Source organism: Macaca nemestrina, chromosome 6, assembly GCF_043159975.1.
Source record: "Macaca nemestrina isolate mMacNem1 chromosome 6, mMacNem.hap1, whole genome shotgun sequence".
Lineage (NCBI taxonomy): Eukaryota > Metazoa > Chordata > Mammalia > Primates > Cercopithecidae > Macaca > Macaca nemestrina.
Window position 1 is genome coordinate 105,882,465 of NC_092130.1, and position 16,613 is coordinate 105,899,077.

The window sequence follows — 16,613 nt, forward strand, 5'->3', positions numbered from 1 at the left end:
CATATTTATTGAGATAGGCAAAAAAATATTTATTCAATGTATTTTAAACAGAACTTTCATAGAAGTGAAGGGAAACATGAAATAGATGATACCCCAGGAATGATACCCTCAGGAATGCAAGAGCAGCCTGGGCAACATGGTGAAACCCGGTCTCTACAAAAAAATACAAACATTAGCCAGACGTGGAGGCTTGTGCCTGTAGTCCTAGCTACTTGCGGGGCTGAGGCGGGGGGAATAGCTTGAGCCCAAGAGGTAGAGGTTGCAGTGAGCCGAGATTGTGTCCAGCCTGGGTGACAGAGTGAGACCCTGTGTAATATACATCAAAGGGGATCCCAATTTTTAGACCAAATTTCTTACGGTTGCTTTCCAGTTACAGTATTTTCACTAGGAAGTAATTTTCCAAACTTTTCTTTTGTTTTTCTATGCTTAAACCATTAAAATTTTAATGTTCCTTATCCTACAGCTATTCCATTCAAGTTTACTAAAAAAGACTTTAGGTTTCTATTACAAAGCCTTTGTGTTGTATTTTACCAATATCACTACTATAGAGACAATTAACATTATCATGTAAGATATATCTCACAATTGTTTAGTCAATACCTACAGCAAGATTTTAAAAGTTGGCTGGGTGCAGTGGCTCACATGTGTAATCCCAGCACTCGGGAGGCCAAGGCAGGCAGATTACCTTGAGGTCAGGAGTTCGCGACCAGCCTGGCCAACATGGCAAAACTCCATCTCTACTAAATATACAAAAATTAGGCTGGCATGGTGGCAGGTTCCTGTAATCCCTGCTACTCGGGGAGGCTGAGGCATGAGAATTGTTTCAACCCAAGAGGCGGAGGTTGTAGTGAGCCAAGACTGCACCACCGCACTCCAACCTAGGAGTTAAAGCAAGACTGTCTCAAAAAAAAAAAAAAGATTTTAGGCTGAGCACAATGGCTCACGCCTATAATCCCAGCACTTTGGGAGGCCATGGCGGGCAGATCATGAGGTGTCAGGAGATCGACATCATCCTAGCTAACATGGTGAAACCCGTCTCTACTAAAAAATAGAAAAAATTAGCCGGGCATGGTGGCAGGCGCCTGCAGTCCCAGCTACTGGGGAGGCTGAGGCAGGAGAATGGCGTAAACCTGGGAGGTGGAGCTTGCAGTGAGCCAACATTGCGCCACTGCACTCCAGCCTGGGTGACACTGACAGAGCAAGACTCCGTCTCAAATAAAAAATAAAATAAAATAAAATAAAGATTTTAAAAATTGTCCTTACTTCAACAAGAATTATCTTCTTATCAGTTCTCAGATCATCTCCAAGCATTTGTAACTTGTTATACTTTGTCGCTCTTAGTAGAAACTCTTTGAAAACTGCTATCTGAGACTGATAGGGAAACATATGGAAGCTTGATTCTGAAAGGAAACACATAACCACTTTTATTTTCAACAAATTATATACATTAATATTAAACAACTGTATGCACACACACACATTTGATGCATCTCACAATACTGTAGACTGTTTCCTAATTAGGAAAAATCATTTAAATTTAAAATAGGATATTCCTTTCAAAAGACAAGAGTCAACATGTAGCCAGGTGCAGTGGCTCACGCCTGTAATCCCAGCACTTTGGGAGGCTGAGGCAGGTGGATCGCTTGACCTCAGGAATGCAAGAGCAGCCTGGGCAACATGGTGAAACCCAGTCTCTACAAAAAAATACAAAAATTAGCCAGGCGTGGAGGCTTGTGCCTGTAGTCCCAGCTACTTGCGGGGCTGAGGCGGGGGGAAAGCTTGAGCCCAGGAGGTAGAGGTTGCAGTGAGCCGAGATTGTGTCCAGCCTGGGTGACAGAGTGAGACCCTGTGTAATATGGAGTTAACTGACCTAAGAACATAGCCGTCAGCATAACATTCATACAATTGGTAAAAATATTTATGACTTTGGCCTACCCAATGAAGAATCTCTAAAGGAGTTCAAGCCTATTAATGAATTACCTTCAGTGATAAGGGTTTGGTTTGTTTGTTTGTTTGTTTGAGACAGAATCTCACTCTGTCGCCCAGACTGAAGTGCAGTGGCACAATCTTGGGTCACTGCAACCTCCGCCTCCCGGGTTCAAGCGATTCTCCCGCCTCAGCCTCCTGAGTAGCTGGGACTACAGGAACGCACTGCCATGCCTGGCTAATTATTGAATTTTTAGTAGAGACAGGGTTTCACCATGTTGGCCAGACTGGAGTGATAAAGGTTTAACAACAAAAACAGAATGACTGATTAGTGAACTTGAGAATGAGGGAAGCTCTCTGAAGGCATGTTTCACATGGAAGACTGTTTAAATTAAGGCTTATCAGACTGTCAAATGTAATGCTACTATTTAGAAAGCAGTAAAAGCCAGGTGCAGGAACACACGTCTGTAGTCCCAGCTACTCCAGAGGCTGGGTCATGAGAATCCCTTAAGCGCTTAAGAAGTTCAAGTTCATTCTGGACAACATAGTAAGACTTTGTCTCTTAAAAAAATAATAATAATAATGGGCCGGGTGTGGTGGCTCACGCCTGTAATTCCAGCACTTTGGGAGGCCGAGGCAGTTGGATCACCTGAGGTCAGGGGTTCAAAAACAGCCTGATCAACATGGTGAAACCCCATCTCTACTAAAAAAATACAAAAATAAGCCGGGCATAGTGGTGGGCGCCTGTAATCCCAGCTACTTGGGAGGCTGAGGCAGGAGAATTGCTTGAACCCAGGACGTGGAGCTTGCAGTGAGCCAAATCACTGCACTCCAGCCTGGGTGACAGAGTAAGACTTTGTCTCAAAATTAATAATAATAATAATAATAATAAGGAAAAGAAAACAGCAAAAGCACCAGCAGGAAGGAATACTAGTAGCACAAGGGAGTGCATTAAAGAGTCCAGACAAGGGATTTTGAGGAACACTCCACATTAAAATAAAATTATCCTTCCACAAGTCAGCCGGGCGCGGTGGCTCATGCCTGTAATCCCAACACTTTGGGAGGCCAAGGTGGGCGGATCACGAGGTCAAGAGATCGAGACCATTCTGGCCAACATGGTGAAACCCCATCTCTGCTAAAAGTACAAAAAAAATTAGCTGGGTGTGGTGGTCTGCAGTCCCAGCTACTTGGAGGCTGAGTCAGGAGAACTGTTTGAACCCGGGAGGCAGAGGTTGCAGTGAGCCAAGATCGCGCCACTGCCCTCCAGCCTGGCAACAGAGCAAGACCCCATCTCAAAAAAAAAAAAAATTATCCTTCTACAGAAACCTTTCCCTTCAAAATGGCCTAGGAGATCTGGCTGTCCCTAGTTTCACCACCTAGAGTTGCAATATGAAAAACTATGAAAGACAAAATGATAGTGCTAAAGTACATAAGCATATGCATGAACTTATAACGTATTACATCTTTAAACTGGTACTATTGCCGGGCATGGTGGCTCACGCCTACAATCCCAGCACTTTGGGAGGTAGAGGCGGGTGGATTGCTTGAGGTCAGGAGTTCGAGACCAGCCTCGCTAACATGGCAAAAACCCCATCTCTACTAAAAATACAAAAATTATCTGGTTGCGGTGGCCTGTAATCCCAGCTACTCAGGAGGCTAAGGTATGAGAACAGCTTGAGTCTGGGAGGTAGAGGTTGCACTCCAGACTGGGTGACAGAGTGAGACTCTGTCTCAATAAATAAATAAATAAATAAGATTGTTACTATTATCAATTTTTAAGTCGTTATCTTAAGGCCTCCTTCCAAATTCCAAAGACACCTCTGTTCTTTTGCTTTCATTTGATATTGTTCTAACAGGTATTTACTGATCTAAGCTATCTTCTTGGGGGGCAAGTTCTTTTTAACACATCTTAAGGCTTGATTTAACAAATAAAATACCTTAGTTAATACTGTCTAACCTCCTAGCCAGATCTTAGTAAAAAGTAGATAAATAATGCAAACGGAACATGTTAACAAAACAGTTAAGACTTAATCTCCAAAAATTCCGTTCTCTTCCACTGGAGACATGCTTTCTTTCCTTCTCCTGAAATAACTTTTATTTATTTATTTTTTGGGACAGTGTCTCACTCTGTTGCCCAGGCTGGAGCACGATGGCACAATTATAGCTCACTGCAACCCTGAACTCATAGGCTCAACTGATCCTCCCACCTCAGCCCTTCAGTAGTTAGAACTACAGGTGCACAACACTATACCTAGCTAATTTTTTTATTTTTGCAGACAGGCCTTTGTATGTTGCCCAGCCTGGTCTTTAACTCCTGGCCTGAAGCAATCCTCCTGCCTCAGCCTCCCATGTGAAAGCCATCACATCTGGCCTGTGAAATTCCATCCCTCTGAAAGTGGGAAGTACGGGAAAAAATGCACTCATAGAAGTTTATCTGAAAGCTCCCTTAAGCATGGGTTTTTCCCATTACTTCCACTACCTTCACAGCCAATCTTACCAGTATTAAATATCTCCCTGAAATCATCTTTTTGGAAATCTGGTAAAACTGGATTAATCCACTCTTGTACTTGAATACCATGCTCCTTTGATAGTACTTTTATGGTCGTTGTCTTTCCACATCCAGGAGGACCTGTTATTAATAAAATAGATCCACCCTAAAATCAAATACAAATTATTATTAAAAACCAAAATCACTGGAATGCTAGAATATTATTTCTGACTTTTCATTCTAAATATCATTTACTTCTATAAATATTTGCTGAATGTCTAAGCAATTAAAATTTCATAATAATGCTTGCTGGAATAAACCAACTTTATTTTTTCTTTTTTTAATTGTTTTTTCCCCCATTTTCCATACAAAAACATCTGCAAATATGGAAATAAGAGAATCGTAATTCTTCAACTCTAAATTCTGCTTCTGATAATTTCTCAATTTTTGCATTATGTCCCTCCCAAGGACTACTTAGTAGCCAAATTAAAACCACCACACTTTGGCTAAATTAGGGAGGTGATGTCTAAAACAAGAGGTTACCTGAACTCTTTTTTTTTTTGAGACGGAGTCTTGCTCTGTCACCCAGGCTGCGGTGCAGCGGCGCAATCTTGGCTCACGGCAAGCTCCACCTCCTCGGTTCACGCCATTCTCCTGCCTCAGCCACCCGAGTAGCTGGGACTACAGGCGCCCACCACCACGCCCGGCTAATTTTTTTGTATTTTCAGTAAAGACGGGGTTTCACTGTGTTGGCCAGGATGGTCTCAATCTCCTGACCTCATTATTTGCCCACCTCAGCCTCCCAAAGTGCTGGGATTACAGGAGTGAGCCACCGTGCCCAGCAAAATTTATTCTTAATATAGACATCTCATTGGATGATATAATTTACTGTTATACAAATACAATATTCTCATGGAAAGACTTCAGTTTGGTTACTAAATTCTTTAAGAAATGCATATTAAGATACATATTCGGGAAGAGCATGGTGGCTCACACCTGTAATCCCAGCATTTTGGGAGGCTGAGGCAGGTGGATTCTTTTGAGCCCAGGAATTTCAGACCAGTCTGTTCAACATGGCAAAACCCTGTCTCTACAAAAAACATACAAAAATTAGCCGGGCATGGTGTGCGCCTATAGTCCCACTTGGTCAGGAGGCTGAGGTGGAAGAATCGCTTCAGCCTGGGAGGTGGAGGCTGCAATGAGCCAAGATTGTGCCACTGCACTCCATCCTGGGCATTAAAGTGAGATCCTGTCTCAAAAAAAAAAGAAAAGTAAAGTAAAGAGAAAAGAAAAGAAAACAAACGTATTTACTAGAGATAGGACTCTAATGAGAGACTAGAGATTGTTAATCCCAGTAACATTCCCTGATACTGTAAATTTGATTTTTAAAAAAAAAGTTAAAGCTACAGAAATATCAAAAGATTTTCTACATACTATGGCAGGCTATAATTCTTATTTGTTTTCCTTTAATAAGAACCTATGTACCTTGGACAAAGAGAGCCTGTTCCACTTTTGAAAAGGGCAGTGTGTGAGTTATAGTGCTGTTCACTATGAGTTCAAATTATATGGATCAACAATATACAGTCAGGTGCCAAATAATCAACTTTCAGTCGATGATGGACCACATATGAACAGTAGTCCCATAAAATTATAGTGGAGTTGAAAAATTCCTAGTAATAATAATGCAAAACATCACTCACGTTTGTGGTAATGCTGGTGTACACACACCTACTGTGCTGTATAAAAGTGTAACACGTATATCTCATTATGTGTAATATATAATGCTTGATAATTATAATAAACAACTATGTTACTGGTTTATATATTTACAGTGTCATATCTTTATTATTAGAATCTACTTGTTCTTATTAAAAAAAAAAAAACAAAGTTGGCCGGGCATGGTGGCTCACGCCTATAATCCCAGCACTTTGGGAGGCTGAAGCAGGTGGATCATCTGAGGTCAGGAGTTCAAGACCAGTGTGGCCAATATGGTGAAACCCTGTCTCTACTAAAAATACAAGAACTACTCGGGCGTGGTGGCGCACTCCTGTAATCCCAGCTACTCAGGAGGCTGAGGCAAGAGAATCGCTTGAACCAGGGAGGCGGAGGCTGCAGTGAGCCGAAATCGCGCCACTGCACTCCAGCCTGGGCAACAAGAGTGAAACTCTGTCTCAAACAAAACAAAACAAAACAAAAAGTTAACTATAAAACAGCCTCAGGCAAGTCCTTCAGGAGGTACTGCAGAAGAAGGCACTGTTGTCATAAGAGACGACAGCTCCTTACATGTTGCTGCCTCTGAAGACCTTCCAGTGGACAAGATGTAGAGGTGGAAGACAGTGCTATTAATGACCCCAACCCTGTGTAGGCCTAGGCTAATATGTATGTTTGTGTCTTCATTTTTAATTTTAAAAGAAGCTTAAAATTTTTTTTAATACAAAAAAGTTTATAAAGATATAAAGACAGAAAATATTTTTGTACAGCCGTACCATTTATTTGTGTTTTAAGCTAAGTGTTATTATGAAGGAATCTAAAAGTTTAAGTAAAAAAGTTACATAAAGTCCTTAACATGGCATTTACAAAAAGTTCCAGTAAGTGAAGGTTTATTAAATAAAAATTTTTTTAAGTTTAGTGTAGCCTAAGTGTACCATGTTTATAAAAGTCGACAGTAGTGTGCAGTAATGTCCTTAGACTGTCACTAACCACTCACACTCACTGACTTAACCATCTTCCAGTCCAAGCTCCATTCATGGTAAGTTCCCTATATAAATCTATAATAGCATTTTTTATTTTTTATAACCATGTTTTTACCAAATTTTTTTTTTTTTATTTTTTTGAGACACAGTCTCATTCTGTTGCCCAGGCTGGGGTGCAGTGGCACTATCTTCAGCTCACTGCAACTTCCGCCACCCGGTTTCAAGTGATTCTTGTGCCTCCCGTGTAGCTGGGATTACAGGCACACACCACCATGCCTGGCTAATTTTTGTATTTTTAGTAGAGATGGGGTTTCACCATGTTGGTCAGGCTGGTCTTGAATTCCTTACCTCAGGTAATCCACCCGCCTTGACCTCCCAAAGTGCTGGATTATAGGCATGAGCCACCGAGCCTGGCCTTTTTACTGTACTTTTTAATGGTATGTTTAGGTATGTTTATTTACACATATAGTTCCCACTGTGTTATAATTGCCTACAGTATTTAATACAGTAACACGCTATACGAGTTTGTAGCACAGGAGCAAAATATAGCCTAGGTGGAGAGCAGGCTATAGGCTATACCACAGGTTTGTGTAAGTACACTCTATGATATTCTCACAACAATGAAATCACCTAATGACGCATTTCCCAGAATGTATCCCCATCATTAACTGAAGCATGACTGAACATTAAATAACTTTAAACAAAAACACATATACAACAAGGCTATATATTGATGGGTTGACAAAAATGTTGTAACCAGAGGTTTGCAGAAACCTAATTTAGTGTTTTTCTTAGAAATAATGGTTCAGTATTTGCTAATTCAGCAACTTTACAGAACATAACTACCTTGAATAATGATAACTATAATACCAGACAGATCACTTCTTTACAAAGAAAAAGAAGCCTATGCACAAGTACTATACATTTTTCTCATGTAATAATACACTTACGTGTCTGTTTTCTGACAGAGTGGGTATAGGCACATAGCAAGTTTCCCTTTCAGTAAGAGAACTAGTAGGTAGTTTCTTATCAGCACATTATAACGTGAAGTCTTTTGTTAATCCCATTTGTCTACACTGTAACAGAGTTTTACTGAATTCTGAAGGAAAGAAGTTGTCCTGAAAAATTAAACGCTGCAAATATTTGGTATATTGTACTTAAAATAAATTTTGAAAAGTAAATTTAGTTTGCCCATTGATAAATCTAGATCTTCCCAATTTTTTTGAACAAAACCGTTTTCTAATTACTGACATCACTGAAACTTCTGTAAAATAAAGGGTAAGTGATTTGGGCCAGGCATGGTGTGGCTCATGCCTATTAATTCTGGCACTGTGGGATGCCAAGGTGGGAGGTCTACTGGAGGCCAGGAATTCAAGACCAGCATGGGCAACACCGTAAGACCCCATCTCTACAAAATTGTTTTTAAAAATTAGCCAGATGTGGTGGCACACGCTTGTAGTCCCCAGCTACTCGGGAAGCTGAGGTGGGAGGACTGCTTGAGCCCAGGAGTTCAAGGCTGCAGTGAGCTATGACAGCACCTCTGCAATCCAGTGTAGGCAACTGTCTTTAGCAAGACCCTGTGTCTAAAAAGTTAAATAAACAAATAAATAGAGTATATGATTAAACTCCAACTCCTTAGGGGGAAAACTTTTGAAACCATAAAATACTTTTCCCAATACATATATATATACACACACACACATATATATATGTACGTAAGTTTATCCAACTGGTAGAATAGTAACACCAACTGGTAGAATAGTAATAGTAACACCAACGTAGGTTTATGACATGATAATGTTTATACTGACAGAGTATTGCTAAGTGAGAAAACACAATGGACACTGAAAAATAAAAACTATTAGCTGAGCTGACCAAAAACAAATCAATGAGGAAAAGCTTGGATGTAAGAGGTGTGTCAGAGAGACTGCCCAAAAATCTGTATTCGGAGAAGAGAGATGAGACTTCTATGAATCAGAGGAATACCAATGCTGACACTTAAAATCCATCTTGAATTCATGATCTTAGCTCTAAACCAAAAGGTTTAGATCCACAGGCCAGAGAGAAAGGAGCTTGGTTCAAGAGAGAAGGATCGGCTGGGTGTGATGACTCACGCCTACAATCCCAACACTTAGGGAAGCCAAGGCAGGTAGATCACCTGAGGTCAGAAGTCTGAGACCAGCCTGGCCAACATGGTGAAACCCTGTCTCTATTAAAAATGCAAAAATTAGCTGGGTGTGGTGGTGCACACCTGTAATTCCAGCTACTCCGAAGGCTGAGGTAGGAGAAATGCTTGAACCCAGGAGGCACAGGCTGCAGTGAGTCAAGATCACACCACTGCACTCCAGCCTGTGCGACAAAGCGAGACTCTGTCTCAAAAAAAAAAAAAGAGAAAGATCTGTTACCATCAAAGTAACTAAAACAGCAACTCCTTCATCTCAAGGTTGAAAACTAAAGGAAAAACCTAACGTAAACAACGGACTCTAGGTATTAGTGATGTGTCAATGTAGGTTCATCAATTTTAACCAATGTACTACTCTGGTAGGGGAAGGTTAGTAAAGGGAGAAGGCTATGCATGTGCCGGGGCAGGGCATATGTGGGATATCTCTGTACCTTCTACTCAATTTGGTTGTGAACCTAAAACTGCTCCAAAAATAAAAGCCTATTTTTTAAAAAAGAAAAAGATATAAAACTCATCCTACCTTTCTAGTTGGAAATGTATTTCAAGGTAACTAAACAACCCTAGCTAGTGATGGCAAACTTTTCTTTGTAGAAAAATGTCAGTAATAACTGTAGAAATAACAGAACTACAAGAAAGTCACTGTTTTACAACTCTAATAAAATAAGTGATTCAGGCAAGGGTTGAAAATTGAAGCTACAGCACTTAGGTAGACGACTGATGGAGAACTGGGCATTCACATGCTGCCACGGTATCTCCCCGTGGATTATGTGCCAGTTGTGAGGGAAAGTTACTCTACAATGAAGATTTTTGACGGTCACCTCTTCAATCTAGTGACCAAACTTAAGACAGCAGGAGAACCACAAATACTTTCCAACTTGACACACTATACAACATACACCATGACCTTTATTCTTCCAAAAATGTTCAACTTGAGTCTAATCAAGCCCTTGATTCAAAATTTCAGGTTATAGGACATGCAGGATAGAAGAACAAGTTAATCATCATTAGGAGGAAACAACCTAACAAATGCAGCGTGAGACTTCCACAAGTCAACCGGCCTGGTCTCCTTCATAAGTCAGTGCCTTGGAGAAAAAGAAAGGGTTAGTAAACTATTACTAGATTCAGGGGGGAAAAAAAGGCCTAAGAGATATAACAACCAAACGCAAGGTTTGATCCTTGATTACAACCTGTTCGAAACAAACCAGCTACAAAAGACATTTTGGGGACAAATGCAGAAACGTGAATATGAATTGATCATTAGATAGCATTAGGGCATCCTGGTTAATTTTGTTAGAGAGAATAATGGTATGTTTAATTAATTAGGAAAATAATTTTTTTTTTTTAAAACACAGAGACATACTGAAGTCTCTAAAAGTCTAACTGAAATGTCACAATGTTTATAATTTACTTTAAAATACTTAAGTGGGAAAGAATGAGTATATTCTGTATATATGAATATTTTTATTATTCTATTTTCTTTTATGCTTGAAAAATCTCAAAATAAAAACATTTAAAAAGAGAGATTGGGCCGGGCGCGGTGGCTCAAGCCTGTAATCCCAGCACTTTGGGAGGCTGAGACGGGCGGATCACAAGGTCAGCAGATCGAGACCATCCTGGCTAACATAGTGAAACCCCGTCTCTACTAAAAAACACAAAAAACTAGCCGGGCGAGGTGGAGGGCGCCTGTAGTCCCAGCTACTTGGGAGGCTGAGGCAGGAGAATGGCATCAACTCGGGAGGCGGAGCTTGCAGTGAGCTGAGATCCGGCCATTGCAGTCCAGCCTGGGCGACAGAGCGAGACTCCGTCTCAAAAAAAAAAAAAAAAAAAGAAAAGAGAGAGAGAGATTGATGGAAGGAGAGAATATTTTACCTTGGAGGTTCAGGGTAATTGTACAGTAAGGAAGTGAAACAAAAAATATCAGTCTAAAATAAATAATGACTGTTTTGGGCTATATTTAGTAGAGAAACTAATATGTAATTTGCCTGCTTTCCTCAGCCTGAGATAATCTGATGTGCTAAATACACTAGTACCCTAATTGGTTTACTGATTCTTTATGCTAACAATAAGACATAAAGAAAAAGAGTTACAAATAAAGGGGAAAATTCAAAGTCTCTGAGTCTTTTAGTCAAGTTGGAAGTAGTAAAGTCAGGAAGCTTTTTTTTTCGTTTTTTGTTTTGTTTTGTTTTTTTATGGTTTTGGGTATTGCTCTGTTGCCCAGGCTAGAGTGTACTAGTGTGATCACAGCTCACTGCAGCTTCCACTTCCTGGGCTCAGGCGATCCTCCCACCTCAGCCTCCCAGGTAGCTGAGACCAGTGGCATGCACAATGCCCAGCTAATTAGCTGTAGAGACAGAGTCTCCCTATGTTGCCCAGGCTGCTCTTGAACTCCTGGGCTCAAGTGATCCTCCCGCCTTGGCCTCCCAAAGTGCCGGGATTACAGGCATGAGTCACCACGCCCCAATAGGGAGCTTTCCACTGGAGGAGATCTAGACTTGTTTTGAGCAAAATCATCATAAAACTTTAACTTCTAACAACACACTGTAAGAAAAATATTTGATGTTAAATATTTAAAAACACATTTCTTACCTGTTTTGGTTGCCTTTCTAAGACTTGAGCTTTTAACCAGGTTTCAACTTCTTCAATTTTCTTTTTATGCACAGCAAGTTCATGCTACAACAAAAATTTCAAATGTAAAACAAAACTTCTTAACTGAAGATTTTTTTGGTACATCAGCACATATGAACCTAAGCATTATTAACGAAAAGAAGTAGCAAATCAGTAACAATCTATATAATAAAATGGTCCTTTTGATTATACTTGAATTTTTATACTATTATGGAAAAATTATATTCTTAAGTTGATAACTCTGTATGATAATTTTGGCAAGTTTGTTGTTATAACATTTTTTAAAATTCAGAAATACATTTTGAGAAGACAGTAGAGAGGAGTATTACATTTAGTACAAAAACTTTTAAAAACATCAATTCTATGTTGGGATTAAATTAAATCTAAGATAACTAATAATACAACTTTAGAGTAACTATTGAGAAAAATCTGAGCCTTGGAAAATAAAAAAATCCAGAATTTTTTCTAACCCTTAGAAAGATTCTTATGAGTAAAAAATCTGAAAATGTACATCTCTCTGCTTCCCATCCACCCTTATGCACCCTGAAATTAAATTATGTAGACATGTCTGCATGCTTTTCAGTACCTGAGTTTCTGGTTTATATTTATCCACCCATGGTTCATTTTCAGACAGAGATTCTTTTGAATTTTCTAAACCATAAATCTGTTCTAAGGAAGACAGATTTCCTCTTTTTCTCGCTGGAAATTTACTACTTTCTAATGTAGAAGGTCCATTTTTTCTTCTATGACTTGAGTTATTCACACCTAATGACGTGGCAGTAATAGTAGAGATGTCTCTACACTCTAGAAAATCATCAAATGATGGGTCGACCCAGTCTGTTACCTGAAAAAAAAAAGAAATCCTGTAAATATAATCACATTTTCTCCCATCTATTCGCCCAAATAACTGAACTACTCTGGAAACAGCATACTCATAAATTTAGAACCTTTAAAACTAAAAAAAAAAAATTTTTTTTTTGAGACAGGGTCTCGCTTTGTCGCCCAGGCTGGAGTGCAGTGGTACAATCTCAGCTCAAGCAATCCTCCAGCCTCAGCCTCTTGAGTAACTGGGACTATAGGCATGCACCACCATGCCCAACTATTTTTTTGTACTTTTTGTAGAGATGGGTTTTTGCCATGTTGCCCAGGCTGGTCTCAAACAATTCTTGGGCTCAAGCGATCCTCTCACCTCAGCCTCCCAAAGAGCTGGGATTACAGGTATGAGCCAAGACACCCGGCCTAAAAATCTTACAAATTAACTCTTTTTAAATAAAACTCTCTCTGTAATAGTTGTTTTTCTACTTTACAGTAAGTGCAAGTGCATACTTGTCTACTTGACCTTAAAGGAGTAAAGAACACAAACTTATTTTTATTCATTGTAATCTTCCCAGCATAAAGACTAGAATGATTTTTTTTAACTCTCTGTAGGATTGAAACATATTAAAATTACCTATTAAAAAAAGCAAAACAAAAGAAAAAAATGATAATATTTTAACAGAAATCGCAATAAGAGTAACACATCTGCCTTGGCCAGGTTAATACATTCACAAACTAAGAACCATTTCATATATCCAAATAATCCATATCAGCTTTAAGACTTAGTGAAGATATAGACCAAGGATCATAATGTTGCAATCTGTAATTATGACTGGATTATATTTTTCTTCAGTGCAAGAAGCAACTAATATTTTTATAATTGAGACAGGCTTTTCACGGGGGAACTGTCACTCAGAAACGCCTAGTAATGGTTGGGTGTAGTGACTCACACCTATAATTCCAGCATATTCAGAGATAGAAGCAGTAGGATTGCTGAGCCCAGGAGTTTGAGAACAGCTAGCATAACACAGGGAGACTCTAACCCTACAAAAAATAAAAAATTAGCCAGGCATGGTGGCGCACACCTGTATTCCCAGCTACTTGGGGTGCTAAGGTGGGAGAATCACTTGAGCCTGGGAGGTCAAGGTTGCAGTGAACCATGGTCACCCCACTGCACTCCAGCCTGGGCAACAGAGTGAGACCCTGTTTTTTTTTTTTTCTTGCTAAAATTTAGAAATTATTAGTTAATTATTACAAATAATTAGAAATTAGAAAGTTTTACCAGATTTTTTAACACTCTAATAGCATTAATCTAGAAAAACATAGCTTCAGATCTGGTTGTAGAATCTACTGCCTGGCTAACAAAAAGAAACCAAGTTATGTTTTCCTTCAAGAATACTCAGCCATAGTTGTGAGCTACCAATTAGACAATGTTCCTCTCTTGAAGAAAACGAACCAGAAGTTGGAGCTGAAAGTAGGCTTAGAGGAGGTAATTTAGGGCTTACAAATACTTTACAAATGCTAAGTCATACTTCACTCTTCTTTTAAGACAGAGAGTTAGGAATATTATTGGCAGTGGATTAAAAAAGGAAGACCACTGGAAAAAATTTCAGTCATAGCTACCTGATTCATTTCGTCCTCATCAAAAGATTGTGACTGGTACTATAATTTTGGCCCCTTTCCTCTATATTTTTGAGTGTATGAAAATATCTTTCATTATAAACCTTTCGACAGCAATTCTGATTTGCAAATTATTTATACATTTTATAGTTTCATTTCTTACATAAATGTGGACTCCCATATACTAGAAAAAAGAGAAAGATAAACAGCAAAGTTAAGTAATTTACTTAACATCAAAGAAAATTTAGAGCCACCACTTAGGGAAATAGCTACACTGCATGCACGAAACTGTCTGACCCCCATCCCACTTTAACCCCTATCTTGCTGAGAACTGACACACTGAATCACATTACTTCTAAGAAGTAGGGCTTTTGGTTAAGCTATAACACCAACTACCACTCTTATTTCTCTCTTCTATGTTCTTCCATTCAAATGTTTTCAGCCTTTGTGACTGGGACTGTAAAATACTTTTTCAAAATTAAGGTTGTACTTTTAGAGAACATTTGTTTCACAACTTATTACCAGACTTGCTGAAATCATTAATTACAATAGATACTGGGCTCTATTACTTTGATAGCAGTAATAAGTTATTAAGAATATGTATAAAAATTTATAATTATTTTAAGGCAATTATTACATGGCCATTCTAGTGTATCATACCTTTGTGGAAGATACCTTTGGTCTAAGAAAAGTTTTTGACATTATAAACTGTAATAGTTCCCATCCGTAGTTCAGGACCTGTAGTACATTAAACTATAATTCACCTAGGGGGGAAAAAAAGAAGCCCTCAAATGAAGAAAAACTGTAATTGCAGAATTATAGTAATAAATGTATACTGATATAATCAACAACACAATAAAGGCTCAAGAACTAGTGAAAAGGAACAGTAAATTTAAGTGATACAAGAAATCAAAATTCTAAAATAATTTTACTTTTAATGACTATAACTGTATTAAATAATCTACTTGTGGTGTTACTATCGGAGTTTTTCACATGAACTCAATGATGTATCAGAGGAAAAACAGAAAAAAACCACACATACTATATACTTACCTTTTGTCATTAAAATTAGGCAATTTTATTTGAGCAATTTTTATACTGAAAATTAAAGTTTTCCTAATTTCAAATTACAGTTGCAGTTCTTCATTTCCAATATTTCCCAAAAAAGTAAAATACCATGAATTCACTTGCTGTGGACGAAGAATTTAAGTCTTACTGTAAAATTTTTGTTTTCATTTGAACACGTTATTAGAACATTTCTTGGTAACACTGTGGTTTTCAACCGTGTTTTCAAATGCTTAAACGTTTATGCAAAACTAGTGAATTCAACAATTTTAAGTTAGCCAGAAGAAAATTTTAAGGCCTACAAACTTATACACCGGAAAGTATACCGGACTATTTTACAGTTTGGAGGCACACATAGCCTATAAGCACTCCGACACACTAGAAAACACATTGTTCAGCCCTCCGCCCCAAATCGTTCGGGATTAGAGACTGTGACGTTTCAACAGATACACAAGTGGAAAAAAACCACCTATTTGAGTAAATATAGTTTGCAGCTCAAAATAAAAGATGCAGACCAGGGGCCGGGCGCGGTGGCTCACGCCTGTAATCCCAGCACTGTGGGAGGCCACGGCGGGAGGATCACCTGAGGTCAGGAGTTCGAGACCAGCCCGGCCAAAACATGGTGAAACCCCATCTCTACTAAAAATGCAAAAATTAGCCGGGCGTGGTGGTGGGCGCCTGTAATCCCAGCCCTTCCGGAGGCTAAGGCAGGAGAATCACTTGAACCCGGGAGGCGGAGGTTGCACTCCAGCCTGGGCGACAAGAGTGAGACTCCGCACCCCCCCCCCAAAAGAAAAGAAGACTACTGTCACGGTCAGGGCTCTATTCACCCTTGAAAACAAGATTGACAATTACCTCCTTTAAAAAGCAAGTAACTGTCCCTGAAGATGCCAGGTTCCTGAAATGAGATGTCAGAGGCAGACCTTCAAGACTATTCCTAGCCGACCCACCACCACCCCACACAGTGAACAGGGTATACCAAGCTCAAATATTCGTTCAACGTAATCCTATAATCAGTGGGGTGCCGGGTTGAGCTCGCAAATCCCCGCTGCAGGACAGGGCTTTGCACCCTCAATCTTCTCATCCCCAGATGGGATGGGCGGGTCGGGAGGAGGAGCGACGCGAGCCCAGGAAAGCTCGAAGGCAGAGATAGACTCGCGTCTCTAAGACATACACGTAATATAGCCGCAACCGCGGC

At 39.5% G+C, this 16,613-nt stretch overlaps 1 protein-coding gene across 11 annotated transcripts in view; it reads right to left on the minus strand.

The window, feature by feature from the left end:
• LOC105475191 (RAD17 checkpoint clamp loader component) overlaps window positions 1-16,613 on the minus strand; it is a 47,741-nt gene that overhangs the window by 30,903 nt on the left and 225 nt on the right. For 4 of the 11 annotated variants that reach the window (XM_011730264.3, XM_011730254.3, XM_011730261.3 and 1 more), the window contains exons 2-6: window positions 15,011-15,114; window positions 12,501-12,758; window positions 11,876-11,959; window positions 4,424-4,580; window positions 1,264-1,400 (exon numbers count right to left, since the gene is read on the minus strand). In XM_011730264.3, coding sequence (XP_011728566.1) covers window positions 1,264-1,400; window positions 4,424-4,580; window positions 11,876-11,959; window positions 12,501-12,758; window positions 15,011-15,052 — 678 coding nt within the window. In that variant the 5' untranslated portion in view covers window positions 15,053-15,114. The other 7 variants (XM_011730260.3, XM_011730253.2, XM_011730262.3 and 4 more) reach the window with 6 other exon arrangements.